Raw genomic sequence first — 23,879 nt, 5'->3', positions numbered from 1 at the left:
CCTCGAGACGTACACTCGATTCGGCGTTCGAGAGGGTTCCTCGAGCTGAAGGGATCCCGCGATTTTGGTGCGGATTCGCCGCGCCGTTTCAGACAGATTCACTGTTTTCTGATACATTAAATCACCTTCTCCGATATTTATGGCTGGTTGCCTGTGATTTATAAATCACACTAGAGATTTCAAACTATTAAAGAGTCACCCTCCCTCCTGTGTCTCTGTTTTGTCCTTCTCACTTTTGCTCTCTTTTACCCTCAGGCTGTTAGTCAGCAGTTCTGTGTTTGGTGTGCATGTGTGTTTCCACTGATTTTACAGTGTGTTTGCTGTGTGTCAGTTGAGTGTGCATGTGTGTATTCAGATAGATGGATGACCTCTTGTTTAATGGCTGATGTAAATAACCTCTATCTGCTTCTGTGGGGTTGATATACGAGTGAAACTGGTTCACCTTCTGTGTTCTTGCCTCTGGGTGACCTGCTTCCTCCAGACACCACACCACAGCTGGCCATAATGACACCAGCGGGCTTCTGTGTGTATGTGTGTGTGTGCTGTAGGGTGTAATAGCAGCCATTCTTTCACTCTTCACTACCTGCACGCAGGTACACTCAGATAGGTGTCTTGTGTTTCAGAATGCAGATGTAATTAAAGTTTGTCCTCATCTGATCCAACCATTAAACATTTACTACAGAAACATGCATCTGTGACACCTGTGCCTCTTTCTCTCTTTACAGTGCAGCAGTGACTATGCTCCAGTGTGCGGATCTAATGGCGAGAGCTATGAGAATCACTGTCTCCTGCGCAAAGAGGCCTGTAAATTGCAGACAGAAGTGCTGGTGGTGTCAGAGAGTGCCTGTCCTGTCGGTACGTCCCTGTGTCGTGAGGTGACTGTCCTTCCTGTGTGTGTGTGCCACTGGACGTCTCCACGGCACCTGCTGTACTGAAATCATTCAAATCATTAACACTATACAATAAGGTTCTGTTTGTTTATGCATGCATCATTGTTTATCATGAACTAACAATGAACAATACTTCAGCAGCATTTATTAATCTAATATAATGTTCATATTGATCTCAAATCTCTGCTTAAAACTGGGCCAATATTGCACAAACCAGAACACAAAAGTTTGTTTTGTATTCCAGTATAGATATCTATACAATATTTAAACGTCCTTCGTTTTAGATAACATGTATTTATGGTAGTGTTGCTTTTCAAATAAATGTATCTTGTTTTAAAGATAGTTTCACTGAACAGCAAAACAAACAAACAAAAACTGATTATGATTTTGTTTATTTTCTAATGATTTGGTTATACTACAATCAGTGTTGGGGTAATGCATGACAAGTAGTGCGAGTTATGTAATCAGATTACTTTTTTCAAGTAGCTAGCAAAGTAGCACATTACTTTTTAAATTCACAACAAAATATCTTTTATAGTTACTTTTTCAAATAAGTAACACAAGTTATTCACAAGTTGTTCCATTTATTCACTGACACCTCTCCTGTCCCTGTGTTGAAAGAAATTAGGAGTGAGGTGCAGAGACAGAGGTACTTCCTTCAGACTGAGGCTTATTAATTCACTTTCGGTGTGAAAAGGACTTTACAGTTGCCAAATAAAAATCTTTTTTTTTTTTTGTTATTAACAAAAAGCAAGCCCAGCCCAGATGACAAAAAGTAATGCAAAAGTAATGTAATGCATTGCTTTCCATAAAAAGTAACCAAGTAATGCAATTAGTTACTTTTTATAGAGTAACACAATATTGTAATACATTACTTTTAAAAGTAACACTGCCTACAATAAGGTATAATTTGTTAACATTAGTAAATTATTTAAGAACAATATTTTAACAGCATTTGTTAAAGGGGACATAACACACAGTTTCTGCCTCATGTTAATTCTGAGTACCTATATAGTAGTATTGCATCCTTCATATCTCCAAAGAGTCTTTAGTTTTATCAGATTTATAAAAGACAGATACAGCTTTATGCTTCTCTCTGAAAACAGTCGAGCTCCTGGAGGCGTGCCGTGGGCGGAGCTAGAGTCACAAACCCTTGCAGATTTTGCGTAGCGATCGTCTGCAAGCTGTGACATTGACATAAATAAAACAGGAACAAAATTTTATTTAATTTGTTTATAAAACATTCATCACCGAAATGCCGGGAACAAACAAACACACTTGCACAACTCAGTCCATTGCTGACCTGAGAAACAAACTGCATCCACTGTTCCCTAACGCTGGGTTCTTTCAGAAGCTGAACAGGGTTATCTTTCCTTCACAACCAAAAACACACTTCTTTGGTGACATAGTTGATTTTGTGGTCTAAAAACAAAATGACAAATTCCTTCTCGAGCAAGTCCTGTGCAGCGCTGCCGATGACTTCCGTAACCCGAACGAAGCACGCTGATGGGCTGCTCTCGATCTCGCTCTGGTTGATGTGTGCGCGCGCTCTTTATGAAGAAGTGCCCATACAAGGAATTACGTACGTCCTTTATGATGTCATACAGGTCCATACTCAAATAAAAAACTTTCCAAAACTTATATGAACCTTGAAGAAGTGTATTTGGCACAGAAATACGCTGTCATACGTCCAACTCATTTTTTAAAACTTTGTCCATGTTTAGCATGAGAATCCAACTCTTTAACAGTGTAAATAAGCATGAAATAGCATTAGACCTCCCCTTTGACCTATAGGTTAATTCATAAAAATATTGTTTTGACTTCTCAAATAAATTTGTTATAAAGATGTTTAGATGGTTTCACTGGACAACAAAACAAACAAAAAAATGATTAATATTTTGGTTATTTAGGTAATAATTTGGTAACACTACAAGAAGTTAAATTTTTTTAACAAAAAACAAACAACATTTATTAATCTAGGATAACTTTAATTCATAGAAAATATTTTTTTGTACTACATTAGCTCATTTGAAATGTTGAAAATGTATGTAGAAGTGATTCCACATCATAATAATGAATGATTTTGGACATTTCAAGCAAATGAATTTTGAATATGCATCTTACCAAACATAAAATCATATTAACAATACAAACAAACAAATAAATAAATACATTTATATTTAATAAATGTATCATCTTTGATAACAAATTTGCACAAATAATTGAACCTGTGTGTGCCACTTAAAAAATGGTGTTCCCTCAAACAAAACAAAAAGTAAGAAAGAAAGAAAGAAAGAGAGAATAGGAAGGGTTAGAATCAGATTTACTCCATGTTAGAGCTTTGCCAATAAGCGGCAACAAATTCAAAGATAAATTCAACTGCAAACTCCCATTAGCAGGGAGCAGTGATATGTTCACATGCTGTCGACACTCAGAGGCGCAACATTCCACAGTGAAACATCCAGCGGGGTTCAGTCTAAATGTGCTGACTTGTGGCCACACCGCGGAGGAAATAACAGTGATTATGAGCTAAAGTAACAATCATTCACTAACGCCTAATGACTCTGAGAGTGACGAATGCACCTGGTGTCGGGTGAAATACAGAACGACACAGTTGGTTCTGAATGTTAATGGTGATAATGACACTTCTAAAACTGGGATATATAATAATCTTTAAAAAAGAACAGAGAGAAACATAGTGTTCAGACATTGCTATGTCACAGAGTTCTCAATTACAGTATGTTTTAATACTGTAAACAAAGTAAATAACTTTGTCTCAGACATTTGTGCAAAAATTCTTATATTGTACATTACAAATTGTTAATGTACAGTACAGAGTTAATGTAGTACAATATATTAATGTGTATAGAGCTACAAATTTAATGTGAATTGTTTAGATAAATTGGTCTTCAAAGATTTTAATGACAAATGTTTGAGTTCATTTTAAAATCTCTGGGGTTTGATTGTGGCATTTTGTTAAGTCAGATCACAGATTGTAAGTTTTCTGTTATATACAGCAGAAACACATTGTGAAAGCTCAACACACACATGCTGTTGCAGTTACAATGCGTTTGGTGTGAAACAGGCAGGGCCGCATTAAGACCTCACTGGGCCCCGGGGCTATGACTTACTGCAGGGCCCCCCATCACAATAATTAAATATATAGCTTAAAATAGGATTTTTATCCAATCAAAATTTTTGATGCATTGCAATTTCACAATTCTTGTTACCAATTCCAATATCACAAAATAAAAAATACTAGCCTAAGTAAAAACAAACTTACTGAAGACAAGTAAACAGTCATGAATTACAATAGAACAAAGAAATTGACGAGAAAAAAAACAGGAGTCGACAGGGACCAGAAACTTTCTGGTGGTTACGAATATTCTTCAAAATATCTTCTTTTATGTTGAGGAGAACAAAGAAATTCATACAGGTTCAGAACAACTTGAAACTGAGTAAATGATGACAGTATTTAATTTTTTGGGTGAATATCCCTTTAAAATCTCATCATATAATGCCAGGATCGCATAATAGCCAACTAGTGCACATGCTTTATCTTTAACTATTAACGTTCATTTAAGACACAAATGACTGTGTTGACGAGGAGACTGGCATTTTGACACGTAACTATGTGTATTTGAACGTTTAAACACAAGGCGCGAAAAATAACTCTTAGTTTAGTCAGGCGCTGTACGAGCAAGTGCGCTCCGCTCGTATCAGAAACCGTCTTAGCGCGTGCATTTGCCATAATTAATTCTGCCCCACTGCTTAATGTCCCTGAACAGTTAAATTAGTTTTTAAACCAAAATACTTAAAATGCAGTTTAAATGAAAAGCTTACAAGTAAAATAAACTAGCTGTGGATTTTAGTGACTCACTCATGTTTTTACTTCTCGAAGATTGTTCTTTGCATGACCATTTCTAGATTACACCAGAATGAAGTGAAGAGAGGTAAATGTAGATATTAGGCGCAGCGATCACCTGATAGATAGGCTACGTGCACAGTTTGTTCAAAAGTAAAATATATAATAAATGCATTTGATTGGTAAAATGTGTTTTTTGAACATTAAAGCATGTCAACATATTCTGTTACACCAAATAATGATATTTAAAAAAGCATCATATGACCCTTTTAATCTCTAATGGTAATGCATGGAATTTACGGGAAAAACTCCATTAAATAATAGCGCTAAAAAGTGAGGGGCGTGGTGGGGCTTTGGCGATCGGCGCTACCGATGTCCGTCAAGCTACTCCACAGCCAATCACGGGCCCCCTCCTTGCTCGGGCCCCGGGGCTTCAGCCCCGCCTAGCCCAATGGTTAATGCGGCCCTGGAAACAGATCTTAAGAATTTAAACAAAAGCTCAATTTATTACTGAAAAACATGAAACATGTAGATTTCAAAAATGTTTTATTTTTGCAAAGACATTTTTTTGTAGGTTACAGTTTGTTTTTCTCAGGGAGACAGTTTAGATGCAGGCTTGATTGACGTTCTGACATGCAGTGTGATATTTGTGATGGAAGCCAATTCCAGCCTATCTCACCTGCTGGTACAATATTAGAGAGAAAGAGAAACACAACACAGCGCTGACAGCAGTCATGGGTCAAGATACTGATACTCTAATGTTCACTGAAATTGAATCTTTAAATAACATTTAATACCAGAAACGATTCTTGTTTGTTTTCCCTCCTTCATCCATTGTTTTTCTCTCTCATTTCATTCTCTTTCTTTCGCCTTTTCTTCATTATCTGATCAATTACCTGAGGCATAGAGACACAGCTTTAGGAAGACTATTGAGTAAAGCTCAGGGGAATCGCGATCGGGCTTGTGTACTGCTATAATGGCAAATGACTTTGTTCCACCTCTTTCTGTTTTTCTCACACACATGCACAAAGACACACTTCTACTCATTAGAGGTGACTTCCTGTGAGGACACACACACTCACACACACACAACGTATTTTGGTCCAGTTTCTGTCCTCTTTTTGTCCTCTGTCTCTAGATTAGCATACTTTTGTCATAAATGAGGAAGAAGTCTAATTCAATCCAGAACAAAGATAAATATATAATAATAAATATCTAAATATGCATTTCAAGGATTAAATGCAGGTGTAGTTGTATAGGTTATAGAATTTTTTTATATATATAAATATAAATTACCTCGGTGTGTGTGTGTGTGTGTGTCCACAAAGATAAGCATCATATAAGATAAATTTTTGATTTGAGGTCAGTATGATTTTTAAAATTAATTATTATTCAGCAAGAATGCATTAAATTGATCTAAAGTGTCAATTTCAAATAAACTTGGACCTTTTAAACTTCATATTCAACAAAAAATCCTGGAAAAAAATCACAAAAATATTAAGCAGCACAACTGTTTTCAACACTGATAATGTTTCTTATGCACCAAATTAGTATATTAGAATGATTTCTGAAGACTGGAATAATGGCTGCTAAAAAAAAATCAGCTTTGCCATCACAGGAATAAAAAAAAAAAACATTTCAAAATATATTTAAAATAAAAAAAGCATTTTGACAATATCACTGTTTTTGCTGTATTTTAATCAAATAAGTGAAAGTGACGTGACGTGTAGCCAAGTATGGTGTCCCATACTCGGAATTTGTGCTCTGCATTTATCAAATCCAAGTGCACACACACAGCAGTGAGTAGTGAACACACACACACACACACAAACACAGCAGTGGGCAGCCATTTTTGCTGCGGCACCCGGGAGCATTTGGGGGATTGGTGCCTTGTTCAAGGGTCTCACTTCAGTCGTGGGTAAATTCAGCCTTGGTGAGCATGAGACTCATTTGAAAAATCATTATTTTTAAAAAATCTTACCAACCCCAAACTTTTGAACATTATAGTGTATATTTCCCTAAATTAAATTGTAGAAAAATATTTGTCTGATAATTTTTTTTCTTGCAATACCTTGGGTATAGGGTTAAATCGGTCAACACTACAATTTGTGTAAAAAATCTGAATATAAAATAAGATCATTTACTTTCCTGCCATGCTGTAGAGTCCAAATAATGTTATTGCTTTGTGTCTCACAATTTTAAAGAACATTAAAGGTTTTGTAATGGAGAAAAATAATGTGGGACACATTTAAATGCTTCAATTAAAAAATTTCTGTTTTTCTTCAATGAACTGAAGCTTAGTAGATTTCAAACAGGCCACAATTCCCATTTTAAATGGGGGGCATTAGATGTGTTTAAAACAAACTACTTTTCAGTCTAGGTAACTTTTATATTAGATAATAGTTTTACAAAATATCTAGCAAAAAAACAGTGCATGTGAAATGTAGAGTCCCTACCATGGTAGACGAACAGCCATCTGTGTGTGTCTGTGTGTGATGCAGAGATGTGTGGTTGTTTAGAGGCAAAGGCAGTAATCAGTGTCAAGTAAAGTGGGCTACACTTCCTCACAAACCACAAATCATTGTGTGTGCTGTATGGGGATACACAAATCAGAGTGTATGTTTGGAGACAGAATAAACACAGGTCACACTGTTCTCAAATTGATCACCCATTGCTTATAAAGAAGAGAAAGATGAGGATAGTTATAAATCAGACCCCCTGTGTGTGTGTGTGTGTGTGTGTGTGTGTGTGCTGGAGGAAGATGGAATCGGAAAAGTCATCATTTGGATAATCCATCAGAACATCTAGACGCTCCCCACAGAGCAGTTTGAGAGAGATGGGTAGAGAGAGAGAGAGAGTGAGAGAGACAGTCTGATGTAATACCAGAAGGACAGACCCAGACAAATAATTTGGCTAATTATGGAAGATCATGACTGCATCGGGATTGGTCTGATCAGCAAAGGGAATAAGGAATTATCTGGAGAATGAAAACGCAGATTGAAAATGAAGAAATTAGATGCTGAATACATGCAGCCTCTGTCTCTCTCTTTCTATTTCAGACAGCCGAAATGTCACAGGTTCAAAGTAATGTGAACCTGTAATTGAGTCCCTCATTAAAACCACAGCCTCATGAATATGAACGACCTCAGCCTCATCTGCATAGCTCAGACTATTTGTGTTACCTGTGACCCAGCAGGGGACACAGAAGTTTGGGAAAGAGAGCAAGAGAAAGTGAGAAACTGAAAGGTTGAGGAAGGGGACACTGCAAAATAAAAATTTGCTTAATCTGTTCTTTTATTTTGTCTTGTTTTTTAAATGAATTAGATTTAATCATGTATATGGTTCCTCATGAATCGACTAAGTTACACAAACATAATTTGTTCATGTTACTTCGACATCATGCACTGAAGTGACCCAATTAGGCAAAGTAGTCTCAAAGTGATTTTATATGCTTCCCTGACAGGATTCATTTATTCAGGTTCATATGTTTTGCGTCACATCACTAAACATTGTGCTAGCTAGCTAACAAATCGTTGGCTTTTTTTTTTCTTAACTGCACTCTTCACCACAATAGTTACCCAGTGTAACTGAAACCATTCTAAATCCCAACAAAACTGAACGTTAAACACTAATATGTCTTTCTGTTTTCTCATCCTTCTGAAAAAAACACATTATTTAAACATTTTTACTCTCCTCATTAAGTTCCATGCAAAACATGCTGGGAAGTACAGTTTCAGTACAAAAATGCTGTTGAACATGCTGGATTGGAGATGGTCCTCACTGCAGAACACAAGATCCAGGGGGCGTGGTTGGATCCAGATCCAACTCCTCCCACCTTACATATACCTAAACCTACCCGTCTCCACCCCTAGATGTGGATCCAACCACGCCCCCTGGATCTTTATGTAAAACCTTAACCCAACGGTTTAGTTAGTCCATATTTGCCCCAAAGTTGGGTTGAAACAACCCAGCATTTTTTAGAATGTAACTGACAAGAGTGGCACCCATTATGGTCTTCTCCTTCTGTAGTCCATCTGTTTCAAAGTTTGATGTGTTGTGTGTACAGAGATAACATTACGGTTGAACCACTGATGTCACATGGACTATTTTAACAATGTCCTTTCTACCTTTCTGGGCCATTGCTGTCTATGCAGGTTCCAAAGACGTGTTCCAAAGATGAACGAAGGTCTTACGGGGTGAACTATCCATTTAAATACAAATTCTGTCATATTAAAATATTTAATGGCATGACACACATATCTGGTACCTGCCTAAAAAGACGGGTTTGTGATGTGCGTAGTTATTAGGCTAAACATAAGGCTACTTTTAGCCTTACCCATGGAGTTGGTTAACCCTCCATATGCGTCTGAGTCTGAGTGAGTGAGTACTTCTCCGGGCGCACATGCCGAGTCCCGACCAGGTTAATTAACCCACACGGTGACATGATATTGACGTGCCGTGCTAATGAGCGGTGAAAACTCGATCGTGCATTCCGTTTTGTCTTGTGCGGGTGCCCCGTGCCGCCCGTTGCCCATGTTGCCCGTACCTAAATACGCCACTGTTATTGACCCCAAACTTTTGAATTGGTAGCGTATACAGTATCTACATTACCACATTGTCCTCCATCCATGTATGTTGACTTTCCTGTCCTCCTTATGGTGTGATTTTATTAATTAAGTTAAATGGTGCACGCCTTTTTAAAATTGTGTTTATATTATTAATTTATATTAAATTTAATCTTAATTAGATTACATTTTATTAATAGAATAACATCAGTTATTAAGCTAAAATTAATTATTTTGCAATAGTGACCATCTGGCTGTACATTACCCCTTACTTAGAGAGGTTGAGATATTTTTACTGAAAAACAAGACAAAAATACCTATTAAGAAAAGTACTTTTGCGGAGGAGCAGGAGAGGTACAGTTTGGAATTAAAGGAATAACACATTAAGGCCGCGCCGTCCTGTGGCCATCTCAAACGAAGATTTATATTTGTTCTGGGCGGGGAATAATTGGTGGGGTGATTGATGGGAGGGCACAGAGCTATAAGCTGCTCCTCTCCATCATAACAAATTGATGAATGTCAGATTTTCCCAAAGCTGCCGTCGAGCCCAGGGGCGGATGGCGAGAAAGACTGAGAGCGTGAGAGCATGGTACAGTCTAGTCATAGCGGCTGTGCCCTTGAACTTGAGAGAGAGAAAGTGGGGTTATCTGGGGCTACTTTTTGTTTTCACCTCAAATGAAACCACAAGAACTCCATTATTTATATTTTGAGTGGTACAGATGCAGCCAGAGGGCCGATTTATAAGTGTTAAAAATTGGAAATGAGGTGACAGCCAAGCTCCTTTTCCATTCCACCGTCCCTTTCCACTCTAATGTACACATTTCCCTCTATAGTTCTTTTTCTTTCACCCACTAGTTCTCAGTTCCACAGATGAAATCCATTGAGCTCATAAAAGCTCAGTTTAAGTCCCAGGAATCTTCTAGAATTAAGCCTCTGGTGTAAGTTAGTGTTCCATAAATGCCTGAATAAATAGGACTATAAGAGAGAAGTGCTCTGTGCCACACTGACTTTCATTTTGCATGATGTCTGTGATATTGCTTCTATTGCTTCCACATGCCGGGCAAAAATCTGAGGATTCTTCTGGCCAAGAACTGTACAGTTACAGGAAGAGACTGTCTGACCTGCAAAGTTTGATGTGAGGTTTAGGGGCATTTAAATATAATTAGAGTACAAGTCAAAAGTTTGGACACACTTGATTGATTTTACACTTTTAAAATTAAAGGGATGAATAAATTGACAAAAATGAATAAATACACAAAACTGTCACAGTAATTTTAATAATACACACACACACACACACACACACACAAAAAGTCCATATAATACAAGTGTATGGGACCCCCAAAATGTCGCTTCAGAAACCACACAAAATAAACACGACTGTAATCCATACCACCCCAGTTGATGAATCAATGTCTTCTGAAGTTGTGTGTGTAAGAACTAATGTTTTAAACTTTTTTTTAACTATAAACTATTGTTTCTGGTCAACTGTCAAACATGGATTAATGAGAGCATTGTGAAACGCTACATCAGCACATTGTGAAGCGTGATATAAGAAGCTCACACGAGGAAGCAAACAGGACGTCACTTCACACACAAGCTTTGCAATGCACTTATGTCACACTTAACAATGTGATGACATTTATGTCAACGTATATGACAGTTGGCCGGAAGCAATGGTTTATAGATCAAACTGTTTAAAATATTGGTATTTTTTACACACACCTTTTCTTAAGTTTCACTTTAGAATAAATTGATTCATCAACTGAGGTCACATGGATTATCGCAGTGTTCGCTTTGTGTCGATTATGATGCATCAACTTTGGGGGTCCCTTATAATTGCATATAGACTCACAGGGATGGATTGTTTTACTGTTTTTGTTTGTGTCCATCTGAAGAAAGAAAGTCATATACATCTGGTATGGCATGAAGATAATTAAATGAAAGAATTTTCATTTTTAGAGGAATATGCCTTTATCATCAATTTGACATTTGTGCATCTTTATTTGATCTTCACTTAACTAAACTACAGCATTCTTGTTTCTTAAAACTACAGCTTTTTTTTTTCTTAGTGAGCAAAGTTCAAATCCCAACCTAATTAATTTTAATAAAGTGAAAATGCAATTGAACTTGACAGCCAGTAAACTTATAAGATAATTTTGTGCTCTACGATCATACAAGTTCGACAACATGCAGGCTGGGTAGATGATCACAAAATTTTCAATTTAATGCAAATGATCTGCAGAAGCACCAACTCAGTTGGCCAGATGATTTATATGTGTGGATGGATGATTTTGCCACAGTGTTGCAGACAACACCTTTTGTATCTATGAACGTGCAACCTAATTATCAAATATATTGTTTTTTTGTTAGTAAGTTGCATTTAGAATTGGTTCAAAAATACAACAAAATCCGTTTGAATGGACATGATGCTTCTGTTCCTGACCTTCTGTTTTTCTGCTTTGTAGATGCTGGCTCTGGATCAGGGGATGATGGTGAGTATTTGCAACTCATCTCTAATTAATACAGAGCATTACAATAATGATCTCATATCTCGCTTTGTATGTTCACATCTACACACACACACAAAAATGCTCATACTGAGTTCGGATGACAGCAGCTTCTGTCTGCCTCTCCTGATAGATGTGAATATGCCAGCAGTACTTATGAAGTGAATCCAGGATGAAGAATTTCACTCTAGAGCATGGCTAATTAAAAAGAGATTCTGGATGTGGTGATGGGAAGATCAGGAGAGAGAAACAGAAGAAAGAGGGAGGGAGGCATGCTCTGAAGGGAGGGATGATATCTCCTCTGAAATATTAGAAAAGTTCAGCCGATCAAATGAATGTGAAACAAGGAATGGAGAGGTAGAGACTATGTTTGGAATGGAACACCTAGTGGTCTTAGTACTTAAAAAAAAAAACTAAGTAGGCATTTTGCTATATCATGCTATATAGTTGTCACATGACATTACCAAGTTGCATGTTTATATCAGAAAGTAACATAATTAGCATTTTTAATCCAGTTTTGTGTAAAAATGTATTTGCTTTTAAAAGTCTGATAAACTGATGAGACACAAAAAGTAAGTCAGCTGAAAATTGCGTCTGATATTAGTTCAGTTTTATTTATAAAGTTCAAGTCACATTGTGTTCTGGAATACAGAATTAATGTAGTAAGCTTTATGTTTGGAATAGCATACACTGAAAAGAATAAGCATACGCAGAAAAAAAGTTAACTCCGAATTTGCTAGTAAGTTTCACAATTATTTACAAAGAAATGGCAAGTAAAACACTGAATTAAACATGAAATGCTAGAAAGTAGAAAGAATGAAATCATATTTCTTGAAAAACATACTCCAATAATTCTTACTCCAGTAATTTTTTACAGTCTCCAGTGATTTATTTATTTGATCAGACTGCAAAAAGACAAGAAATTCTTGCACAAAAGTAAAGTAAAAATGCAAAATAAAATGTTTTTTTTTTTTTTTTCCAAGATCTCCATGTTTGCAGAATACTGGCAACTGCTTCAGTTACCACTTGTTTTGTAATAGGCATACTGTGCAGTATTCAGAAAATAATATGCAGGTTTTCCATTTCATACATTAGCCTTTCATATAACTCACATCAAGGCTTTAGTGCAAGCATCATGTGCACTTTTGACCACCACATGAAAAGCATTACAGATAGAGTTACGAAAAGCCAATTCTATGAGGTTGCTACTTGTATGTACCAAGAAAGCAGTAGTGCACACACAGTAAACAGCGAAAACATGTATTTAAGCTTAAGCTTAGAATATAAAAGGGGCATGGTAATTGATTCAATACACTACAGAAAGGAAAAAGCACTCGTTAAAAATGGATTCAGATGAATTTACATTTACATGAATTTAAGAACTGGGTTGTTGTTGGAAATATTAAGGTAAATATAATTGAATAAATGAAATTAAGAGGAATTCAAAATCTCCTCGAAATATCTCATTGCTTTTAAAACTCTAAAAGGCATCATTAGAGATGCAAAAGCATGTACAAACATCACAAACTTAAGACCTGTAAATGCATTCATCACGTGAATTTTCCAGTAATCACTGGCTGTGCTTTAAAAGGTCACGGCAAACAGGATCAAGTTTTAAATAGTTTGAACTTTGAGTGATGCATTAACAGTGCTTGACAGGCACGCAGTGTGCCGCTGGAGGTAATAGCTCCTAGAGTTCAATTCATTGGGCAAAGCTGATGTGAGTCATGTGAAAGGGCCTTTACTGTGAAATACAGCATGCTTCTAGAATGCTAAAACTCTCTATGATTTTGCATCTCATAATTCATTGCCTACAATTACACTAAAAAGAATTACATTAAAAGAAGCATCAAAAGCTGAAATTAAATATTTAACTGAATTTTCAGCATCATTACTCCAGTCTTCAGTGTCACATGATTCTTCAGAAAGTGTTTTAATATGCTGATTTAATCCTCAAGAAACATTTCTTCTTATTATCAATGTTGAATGCTTTATATTTTTGTACAAACTGTGATACATTTTTTAGTATTCGGTGAATAGAAATTTCAAAAGAACGGCGTTTAGTTAAAAATAGTTAACCACTCTTATTTATTCAATGATTGTTAAACGGCTAGCCATCATGCCCATCCCATTGACTGATCAGGTGGTGATATACATAAGACGAGGGACTGGAAAAAATGGAACAACAGAAGAACGGGAACAGGAAATTGAGGATGAGAAGAAAAGAAATGATCAGAGAGGATAAAAAAAGGAAATAGGGAGGGAAATAGAAAAGAAAAGGGCAGGAAGAGAGAAGGATGGAGGGGGTGCAGCCACACTGAGAGACAGATCAGTGTGGCTCAAGAGAAGAGTTTAGCTTGAGGAAAGCGTTGCCCCTCTTCCAGGAAGATCAAACATGTTTTAATGTCCGAGTGTAAATCATTGATGAGCTCTGGCTCATACATTCTAAATCACACACATACACACACACATACACACTCAGAATCAGATATGTTCTATTGATGTGAAAACAACACTTCCTCCTCACTCACACATAACTGAGAGCCTCATATAACTGATCAGGGATATTACGCAAAAGTCTTCCAACACACACACGTGAATGCAATGATGAAAACACACTTAATTCCATTCTTTGACAACTGACTCCTAAAAAAAATGAGAAATTTAGATACAAGCGGGGCTTCTTAAAAATACAGATTCTAAATCAAAGTTTTGTTAACCTGAGAGAAATAGTATTGTTGAACATGAGATCTTATGTATCCAATAGAGAAGGACATATGAACAAAATCTTGTATCATAATCTGTGTCCCAAATCACATATATTAAATAAGAACTTACTTCACGCCCGTTCAAAAAGTACACTCTACATAGTTTGGAGTATGAATGAAACCTGGATGCATTACATTCGCCATGTTGTCTCTGTCATGTGACCTATGGCATCAGCTGTGTTGCTTCTCTGCAATTCACAAACCCTCTCCCATGGCCTCATGGGATAGTAAAGTGTTCATCTGATGTTCAATTCAGAATCTTACCGGAAGCAGTAGGTCATCCAAGTACTTCTCATCTACTATTTAATGAATGCTGTGAATTCTAAAATACTACTCTTTTAGCATACTGTTTTAACATACTGTTTTTCGTAGGGAAGTGTTTGGACGCAAGTATCAGAATATAATTGTTTTTGCTGGAAATTCAAGAAAATGGTTTTAATGGGATAGTTGACCCAAAAATGAAAATTCTGTCAAAATGTACACACCCTCACATTGTTCCAAATGTGTATGACTTTCTGTAAGATAGTCAGAAGAATGTTGGTAATAAAACGTAATTGGTTACCATTGACTTCCACTGTGTGCACAAAAAAAATGTGCATTTTGTCATACAGGATGAGTAAATGAGTGCAAAATGTTAATTTTTGGGTGGACTATCCCAAAAATGTGGTAATATATGGGATGGACATATGGTAATGCCTAGTTTTTGATTATCAAGTGAATTAAAAGGACTCTGAAATAAGGAATTATATTCATAGCTGTCGGGTTTGATTTGGATGGAAACTTCAAAGTCCTGTCATTTGTTTTTGCATATTTATATCATGTCCGTAAACTAAGAAAAGAGGGTCCGGCTATAATGGCAGCAGATATGCTGCTTGTGCAGAATATACGTCTTATAGAACTTTCTTCTCACTATCAGAAATCTGGGTGTAGCTAGTCAGATCCGCACTGATTTAATTACTCAATTACAGGAATCCATGGGTAGCTATATTTCAAACTATCAGATTCATCATGCAGTATGAACTAACATTCTGCATTTGATTGTAAGCGACAAGAAGGAGGTGATTCTTTACAAAACTCATCTTAGCCCATAGCTAATATCTCCATTTTAGCTTAAATGCTTTGTCTAGCATTTATTAGCAACACTATCCCTGACTCTGTGAATCTGAATGTGACCACATTGCAACAACTGACACTTTATACTCCATAATGTGTAGAAAATCAGGCTGTTCCTTTACACCCACTCAAACTAGCTATTTTTCAGGCAAAACCTGCTGCTTGACCCATATTTAGCCTTCAGAAACTCTCATGCTATGTTTACTTAGATCTTTTCATTTACTGCCAATAGCGGCTCAAGCACTGCAAATTTGCAATTAGCACTGTCCTAATTAAAGCGTTTTAGTCAGGGGCACTATTCAAGCTTAGATTACATTACAAATACACACCAAACACTGTTCCTTTTTCAGTATAAACCACTAAGGTGAGGTGTCTTCATCTCTGTGGTGATAAACTTGTGATAATGTCAGATTTTCATGCAGGTGTGGGCTAACGGAAGAGTCTCAGGCTGTTTGTCGTCAATAATGCATCACTTTTACGGTTACATTTTTATTTTTTTGAGGGGCAGCTTGGCTGATACTGCAACCAGTAGGCTGGTCCCCAGCAATAATTAACGAATTATTTAACCATACTTGATGGCTGTTACTATCGTCTATATATATGGCAGGGGTCAGCATCCTTTTGGGCATGAAGTGCCATTTTTAATTTTTCTGGTTAACAACTGTGCTAATAAGACCCTGTTGTCACTGCTGCAAACATCCATATATACAAATAATTATTCAAAAAATATAATTGAACCCTGTGCGTTAATACACCCCTGACGTTGGTAATTCACACACGCATATTTGAGAGAAAAAAAAGTTGTTTGCATCACTGGATATAGCTGTTGGTCATTTAACATTTCTATCATAAAACAGTTGACTATAATGATTTGCATTTTGTAAATTTCCATATCACCTCATTCCTAAATTGATGCTTCCTGCTGGAATTTGCATTCTGCTTCTGTGAACTGTAAACCCAGCCTACTTTGATTTGATTGGCCATCTGAATTATTTTGACATTGATGAGCACTGTTAGACCACTGAGGCAGACCAGGTTGAAAATGTAACTTTTAAAGCTTTTTGTCATCCTAACAACAAGAGTGCTGCATAATGGAGTGCAGCAGAACAGTGCAAGATTTTCAAACATATCTTGTGAAAACTGTAAATGTCATTATCATTTGGCCATTTTTAATTATACTAGAGTAAAGAGGCGTCTCGAGGAGAGTCCTCCCTGGCAATTTATGTAGGACAATACCGTCATGCTGTCCGATCGGACTAAGACACGGCGTCCCCTTAGGTCTGGCAAAAAGGTGCGGAGGCCCAAACACACTGCCAGCATTTCCAGGCAGTTGATGTGTAGTCGTCCTTCCTCTTTCAACCAGAGGCCGAAGGCCGGTTTGCCGTCGCACAGCGCTCCCCAAACCATGTTGGAAGCGTCTGTCGAGACTACCTTCCTTCTGCAGACCATTCCCAGGGGCACACCCCGTCCAATGCGAGTCTTTCCAAGGGGCCATGGCTGCCACACAGGCCTGGTTCACCTTGATATGAAGGCGTCCGTGATGCCAGGCATGGGACGGAACTAGCGGTTTCATCCCGTACTGAAGGGGCCGCATACGGAGCAGGCCCAGCTGTAGTACAGGAGACACAGAGGCCATAAGACCTAGCATCTTCTGAAACGCCTTGAGGGGGTGAGAGCCTCGTTCCCTTTTTGGGGACAAGGAAGTAATTGCTATAAAAGCCTGACTCGCTCTGACCTGGGGGAACCATTTCTATGGCTCCTTTCGCCAGTAAATTTATCCCCTCGGAGCGCAGGACGTGAGCATCCTTGCTCTGAACCAAGGTGGGCACCACGCCGCGGAAGCGCGGGGGTCTTCGAGCGAACTGAAGAGTGTAATCTCGTTTTATTATCCCCAAAACCCAGTCTGACACTCCGGGGATGGCCTGCCAGGCCTCGGCCCGTGTGGCAAGGAGTTGGATTAATTCGGGTGGAGGATCACCTTGTGGGGACTCGAAACTCGTGGTAAGCGGAAGAGGAAATATGCTCTCTTTTTGGAAGTGTTTGTGCTTTATTTTTTCCACTATAACAGTGGCTGGTTGTGTGGGTGCTTTTTGAATGGGCCCAGTGTTCAAAAACACACTGCCGTTGGCACCCAGAAATGAACAGGGTGCTTGGAGGCACAACAGAGGCTGCTTGGGGGGAGGTCCGGCTGTAGCGAGATTTGGCCCCCTCCTCTTCCTTTCCCGCAGATCAGGAGGACGCCTGAGGCACCGGGTCCAGCACTAACTTGGGCCGGTGTCCCTGACGCTTCGGAAATGGGTAGTGCCTGGCAGAGCGGGAGCGCTGGTGAGGCTAAAGCCCCGTTCACACCAAGAACGATAACTATAAAGATAACGATAAAGATATAGTTCAAAAAATCGTTCTCAATATTAAAGAATAGAAGAGTCCGAGCTCAAGAATTTAAGGCCGCAGACGCAGGTACGCTTAGAATAAACAGACGATATCGTTCGCTTGTGTGGACGCTAATATCGTTATCTTTATAGTTATCTTTATAGTTATCATTCTTGGTGTGAACGGGGCTTAAGGCTTGGGAGCCGCCTGGGCGACTGGAGGCGCGGGCTTCGCAGGCTGCTGAGTCAGCGCTGATTTGGGGCGACTAGAAGCAGCCATAGAGCTGGAGCGCTTGGGAAGGAAGTGTCGCATGGCTTGGGACGACTTCTGTGCAGCAGTGAAGCGCTCGGCGAATCCCTCAACCGCAGGTCCGAAGAGGCCAGAGTGGGAGACCGGGGAGTCCAGGAAGGGGACTTTGTCCGCATCGTTAATCCCCGTTAAGGTCAGCCATAAGTGGCTCTCGAGCACCACTAAGCTGGCCATCGACCTGCCGATCGCCTGGGCCATGGTCTTGGTGGCACGTAAAGCCAAGTCGGTCGCGCTGCGCAGCTCTTTAAAAGCTGCGAGGTCCGGGCTGGACTCATCCATGCTCTGGAGGAGTTTGGCCTAATAGACCTGTAAGATCACCATGGAATGAAGCGCCGAGGCCGCTTGTTCAGCAGATGCGTAGGCCCGTCCGGCGAGGGCTGATGTCGTCCTGCATGGCTTGGATGGGTGAGCAACCTTCGCCTTCCAGCCGATAGCCATGGGCGGGCAGAGATGTGCGGCAACGGACTCGTCCAGGGGAGGCATTTTGTCGTACCCTTTCTCTTCAGCGCCGTCGACCGCCGTGAGGGCGGAGGAAGAGGAGGCACATAGGTGGGCCGAGTAGGGGGCACGCCACGACTTTGTGAGTTCATCATGAACTTCGGGGAAGAATGGTGAAGCTCGTTGTCGAGGGGCTTGACAGCACCCCGGCAAGAACCATTTATCCAGGCGGCTGCGAGTGGGCTCCTCCGGTAGAGACCACTCCAATCCCAGCTCCTCTACAGCCTTTGACAGGACGCAGATGAGTTCGGTGTCCATGCCTGGCTTGGGCTCGCTGTGCTCCGTAGGCGGCAGGGGGGCGGGGTCACTGATTGAGCCCGACAGCTCCTCTGCGTCGGAGGCCGCAAATGACAAGCTGTCGTCAAGCGCATCACACTCGCTCCCACCAAACAAGACCACATTGCTTGCAGCCGCGGAGGGATGCTGGTCTGGCTGGGAGAAGAGGACGGGGGAAGCCTCTCTCTAAGGAGAGAGCAAGGCATGTGGGGTCGGGGCCGGCGTGAGCTTGCTCGTCTCTGGGCGCCAAGGTCCTCTGCCCCGCTGTTTTTTCCTTGCAGGCTCCTGGGAGGAAGAAAACGGGAGGGCGCGAGGGGCAGGGTCACTTTCTGTAAAGAAAGCTGCCCGCGAGCGCAGAGAGGAGAGACTCATATCCTCGCAATGAGGACATTCCGTCTCCTTGAGCGCATCTTCAGCATGGATCTCCCCAAGCATAAGATGCACTCGCTGTGACCATCAGTGGCATAGAAATCGGATAATCCTATGGCGGCATGCCCGTTTATATAGCCAGATGGCCCCGCCCAGCTCCGCTGCCGAGCCATTGGTTCATTTTTAATTTACTGCACGAACCAGTGGCAGTGCAGTTACACTGCGTTATTAAAAAAGCTTCAGTCATCTGAGAAAAAGGAGTTTTCCCCATATCGTCTTAGCAGACGCAGTATGAGTAAAGTATCGAAAGGGAACTTCACTATAAAATAATGTCAAAAAAGGGTATGGGTTTTGGAAGTAAAAACTATGATTTACTGTATAATTTATGTTGAAAGAACATTCCCAGAAGTCCCTGCGTGGCACATCACATATGATTTTATTTTATTTAAATAGTTTAGTTTCTTCTTATTTTGTTGTGAGAAATGTACACTAGGATGTTTTGTGTTGCATTTTCTGTTATTGAGCTAATGTTTTTTTGCATTATTTTAGTGTCATGATTTGTGTTTTGACACTGTGCACTGTCTATATATAAAAATATTGGGGTTTTTTATGGATAGGCCACTTATGATGCACTCAGATTCATAATATGGTTATAAAATAAGATTCTATTTTACCACATGCATTATAGTGGTTATCAGTATATTTTAAGGTACAAAGATTCTGGTAGTTCATGTGGACAGGTATATTAACATTATATCATTATATCTTGATGAAATGTACAGTTATAATTCTAGCACAGCTGCTATTTTTTACAGTAAATATAACAGGATTTTTTATGTGCATGCATTATGTTTGATCACATTCTGCAATGGAAAGTAAATTTAATAATAAATGTAATTAATTTAAGAATAAAATGGCCTGCTTGTTTGTGTTACCAAGGCTAATTTTACAGCTAGCATTTTATGTATCCTAAATAAACAAATTTTAAATAATATTTTTAAACTTTTTGCACAATTTTACCAAATTACATGTGTAATTACGTACTCATATTTTATCTCAAACATGTTCTTCACTTGCACTTTTGACTCCTCTAATGTAAATCAAATAACACCAGTTTTATTTCATTATTTCATAAAAGAACCCTGAACTCTTTTATCTGAAAAGATACAGGAAAATTTGATTCCTCATGATATGACCCCTTTAAGTGCAACTCTCAAGATCTCTCATCTCATTTGCTCTCTCTCTCTCTCCAGTTAACGAGGGTTCAGCCGAGATCAGTCAAAAGGAGACATCAACATGCGACATTTGTCAGTTTGGGGCCGAGTGCGACGAGGATTCTGAGGACGTGTGGTGAGTCACAGACATGTGCGACAGCTTTTCAGGGTCCTGACGTTCTGTTCTTCAGAGAGCCAGAGGGCTTGAGGAATACAGGGGTGTGTCTAATGGCATGTATCAGATGCAGAGTCTTCTGCAGGCCTGCTTTTCGTGAGTTTCTGCTCTTTCTGGCACTGAAGTCTACGGCATTTCTGTGATAGATTGCAGTGCATAGCCGAGGGTGCGTGCTGAATGCCATGCGCTGCAGTAAATAATCTCTATTCGATTGTCTTTCTCTCTGTCTTTCCAGCTCTCCCTTTTAGCTTTGCAATCTCTCTTGTGATATCTGTCCCTTATCTTTAGTGAGGCTTATGATTAAAGCAAGAAAACAATTTACCAGTAGGGTAAGTGAAATAAACTTAATTCAAGATAAGCAAATTGATCCTGTTTTGAGGATGTTTAGATATCGGAAATTGGGACAAAAATACTAAATAAGACAATGATTTTTGTGATGTCAGCAAAACAGGAATCTAATTTACAAAAGTCAATTTTGATGTCATATTGACTTTGCCAACCTCCCATCTGTTCAGATCTATTGCAAAAAAAATCAGCAAAAGCTGATTCCAGGTCAGTGTTCTGACCCATTTATAATCACTCTCACATGGACAAGCTTTTTTTTTGCCATCATTTCCCCTTCAGGTTTCTCTTTTCTGTTACATTTCAGCCTTGTAATTTAGTTAACCCATTGACTAACATGTTGCGCCGTGGAATTCTGTGGCATTCTGAGCAGATTGTAAATGTTAATTGTATTGTCGCCGGAATGTGAGGGTCAGTTCTCTGTCAGTCTGGAAGGATGATGGATTATTTCCTAGTACAAGGCCCAGCTTTCAGGACAGCGGACAGGCAACCCAAGAGATGAAGGGGCAAAAGAGCGTAGCTCTCCGCTGCAATTCCATCTTCAATTAATAGAGTTCCTCTTCCCTAGCAGACAGATTAAAACCTCATGACCATGGGAGAGCAATTACCATTCAAATATCCCTCACGGTAATACACTAACCAGACAGATTAGAGGGAGACCAAGGGATGGAGAGAGATAGAGATGTGAAAGGGGACGGGAACGAATGAGGGAGAAAATGTCAGATAGAGACAGAGATGAAAAGAGGGAAATGAGGCATCTCAGTGGTTAATGTGTGTGAGTGTGTCTACGTTAAGGTTCATGTGGTCGGTTAAAAGCGGGTGTGGGGGCACTTTCCACAAATACAAGACAAAATAGGCCCTGAAATTCTTAATAAATAAAAAAAATTTTTCCAACAAATGATCAGTGAAAGGAGGTGCTTAAAGGAATAGTTCACCAAAAAATGAAAATTTACTCAGGCGCAGGCCATCTGAGATGTAGATGAGTTTGTTTCTTCATAGGAACAGATTTGGAGAAATTCAGCATTACATCACTTGTTCCTCTGCAGTGAATGGGTGCCGTCAGAATGAGAGTCCAAACAGCTGATAAAAACATCACAATAATCCACAAGTAATCTGCAGACATGACTGCAGTCCATCAATTAACATCTTGTGAAGTGAAAAGCTGCATATTTGAAAGAAATAAATCCACGATTAAGGTATTTTAACTTTAAACCATTGCTTCTGGCCAAAATACCAGCCCATAATCCATAATAATGCTTCCTCCAGTGATAAAGTCCGTCCTCTGTTGTCCATCCACCAGCATATTTGTTTAGAACTGTTTTGGACTGTGTTTGCTTGTAAACAGTGCTTGATCTGTGCATATTTCTCTCTTGATTCAGACAAGATGACTTTTACTGGAGTTATTATGGATAGAGAACTCATATTTTAGATGGAAGCAACTGTTTGAAGTTAAAGACATCTTGATGATGAATTTGTTTATTATAAACATGCAGCTTTTTTAATCAGTTGTTTGAACTCTTATTCTGACGGCACCCATTCACTGCAACAAATCCATTGAATATATTAAGCAGCACAACTGTTTTGAACATTGATAATAACATGAAATTTATATTGAGCACCACATCAGCATATTAGAATGATTTCTGATGGATCACACTGTAATGGCTCCTTACAATTCAGTTCTGCCATCAAGGGAATAAATTCAAATTTTAAAATATATTTAAATAGAAAACAGTTATTTTAAATTATAATAATTTTTCACATATTACTGTTTTTACTGTATTTTTTATTAAATAAATGCAGCCTTATTAAACATAAGAAAGCATTACAAAATCTTACAGACACTGAACTTTTGAACGGTAGTGAAACATACATACAGTAAATACATACAATAAGTAAATAAATACAAAACGAAATTTTAATTTAACAACAACAAAAAAAAAAGGCTATTTAATAGGGGTCAGAGAGAAAAGGTTGTTTTGTTTTGATCCAAACATATAAGCAGACTTAATGGGAAAAAAAGCAGCAAATGTAGAATATGGCCTGTTAGAAGATGTTTGTGTGTGACATTCCCTGTATGGTTTTGTGGTTTAATATGCAGGGAATCTTTAAACTAAATATAACTGCTCCAATTCCACAAGATTAAGTATATATTTGAGAGTCATGAAATCCCTACTGATCCTTTCTAAGTTGCTTTCATCAAATATATTTTTGGAAAGCTGTGAAAAATGAGAAAATATAGTTTCCATTAGCCACAGCGAACATTGAGTGTGCTAGATTGATTTGCAGAGTTGTAATTCCAGACGTTATAGGACTCCTCTCTCTCCATCACTCTCTTTCTCTCTCTCTTTCATTACCTTTCTTCCCCTTGGAATCTATTTGTATGTGTGTGCTGTGTCTGATAACCAATTAACAGCTACATCTGTGAGCACTGATGCGGTCGGTCCTATAGCATAGAAATCCAGCTCAAGCTAACAGTAATCAATTCATACCCTCTAATCACATTTTCATCAGCTCAGTGAAAATGCAGTGAATCTGCAGTTTTCATGCTGTTACAATCACATATTGCGTGCATGCCTGTATGTGCCTGTTTTGTTGTCAGATGAATGTCTGAG

At 38.9% G+C, this 23,879-nt stretch overlaps 1 protein-coding gene across 1 annotated transcript in view; it reads left to right on the top strand.

Moving 5' to 3' along the window:
* LOC107705517 (tomoregulin-2-like) overlaps positions 1-23,879 on the top strand; it is a 54,868-nt gene that overhangs the window by 16,798 nt on the left and 14,191 nt on the right. The window contains exons 3-5 of the mRNA XM_016508824.1: positions 726-855; positions 11,789-11,815; positions 20,787-20,883. Of these exons, the coding sequence (XP_016364310.1) occupies positions 726-855; positions 11,789-11,815; positions 20,787-20,883 (254 nt within the window). The remainder of the gene's footprint in view (positions 1-725; positions 856-11,788; positions 11,816-20,786; positions 20,884-23,879) is intronic.

This window comes from Sinocyclocheilus rhinocerous, unplaced genomic scaffold (assembly GCF_001515625.1).
Source record: "Sinocyclocheilus rhinocerous isolate Xijiao unplaced genomic scaffold, SAMN03320098_v1.1 scaffold504, whole genome shotgun sequence".
In the NCBI taxonomy this organism is placed as follows: domain Eukaryota; kingdom Metazoa; phylum Chordata; class Actinopteri; order Cypriniformes; family Cyprinidae; genus Sinocyclocheilus; species Sinocyclocheilus rhinocerous.
This window is presented reverse-complemented; position numbering and strand designations above follow the sequence as displayed.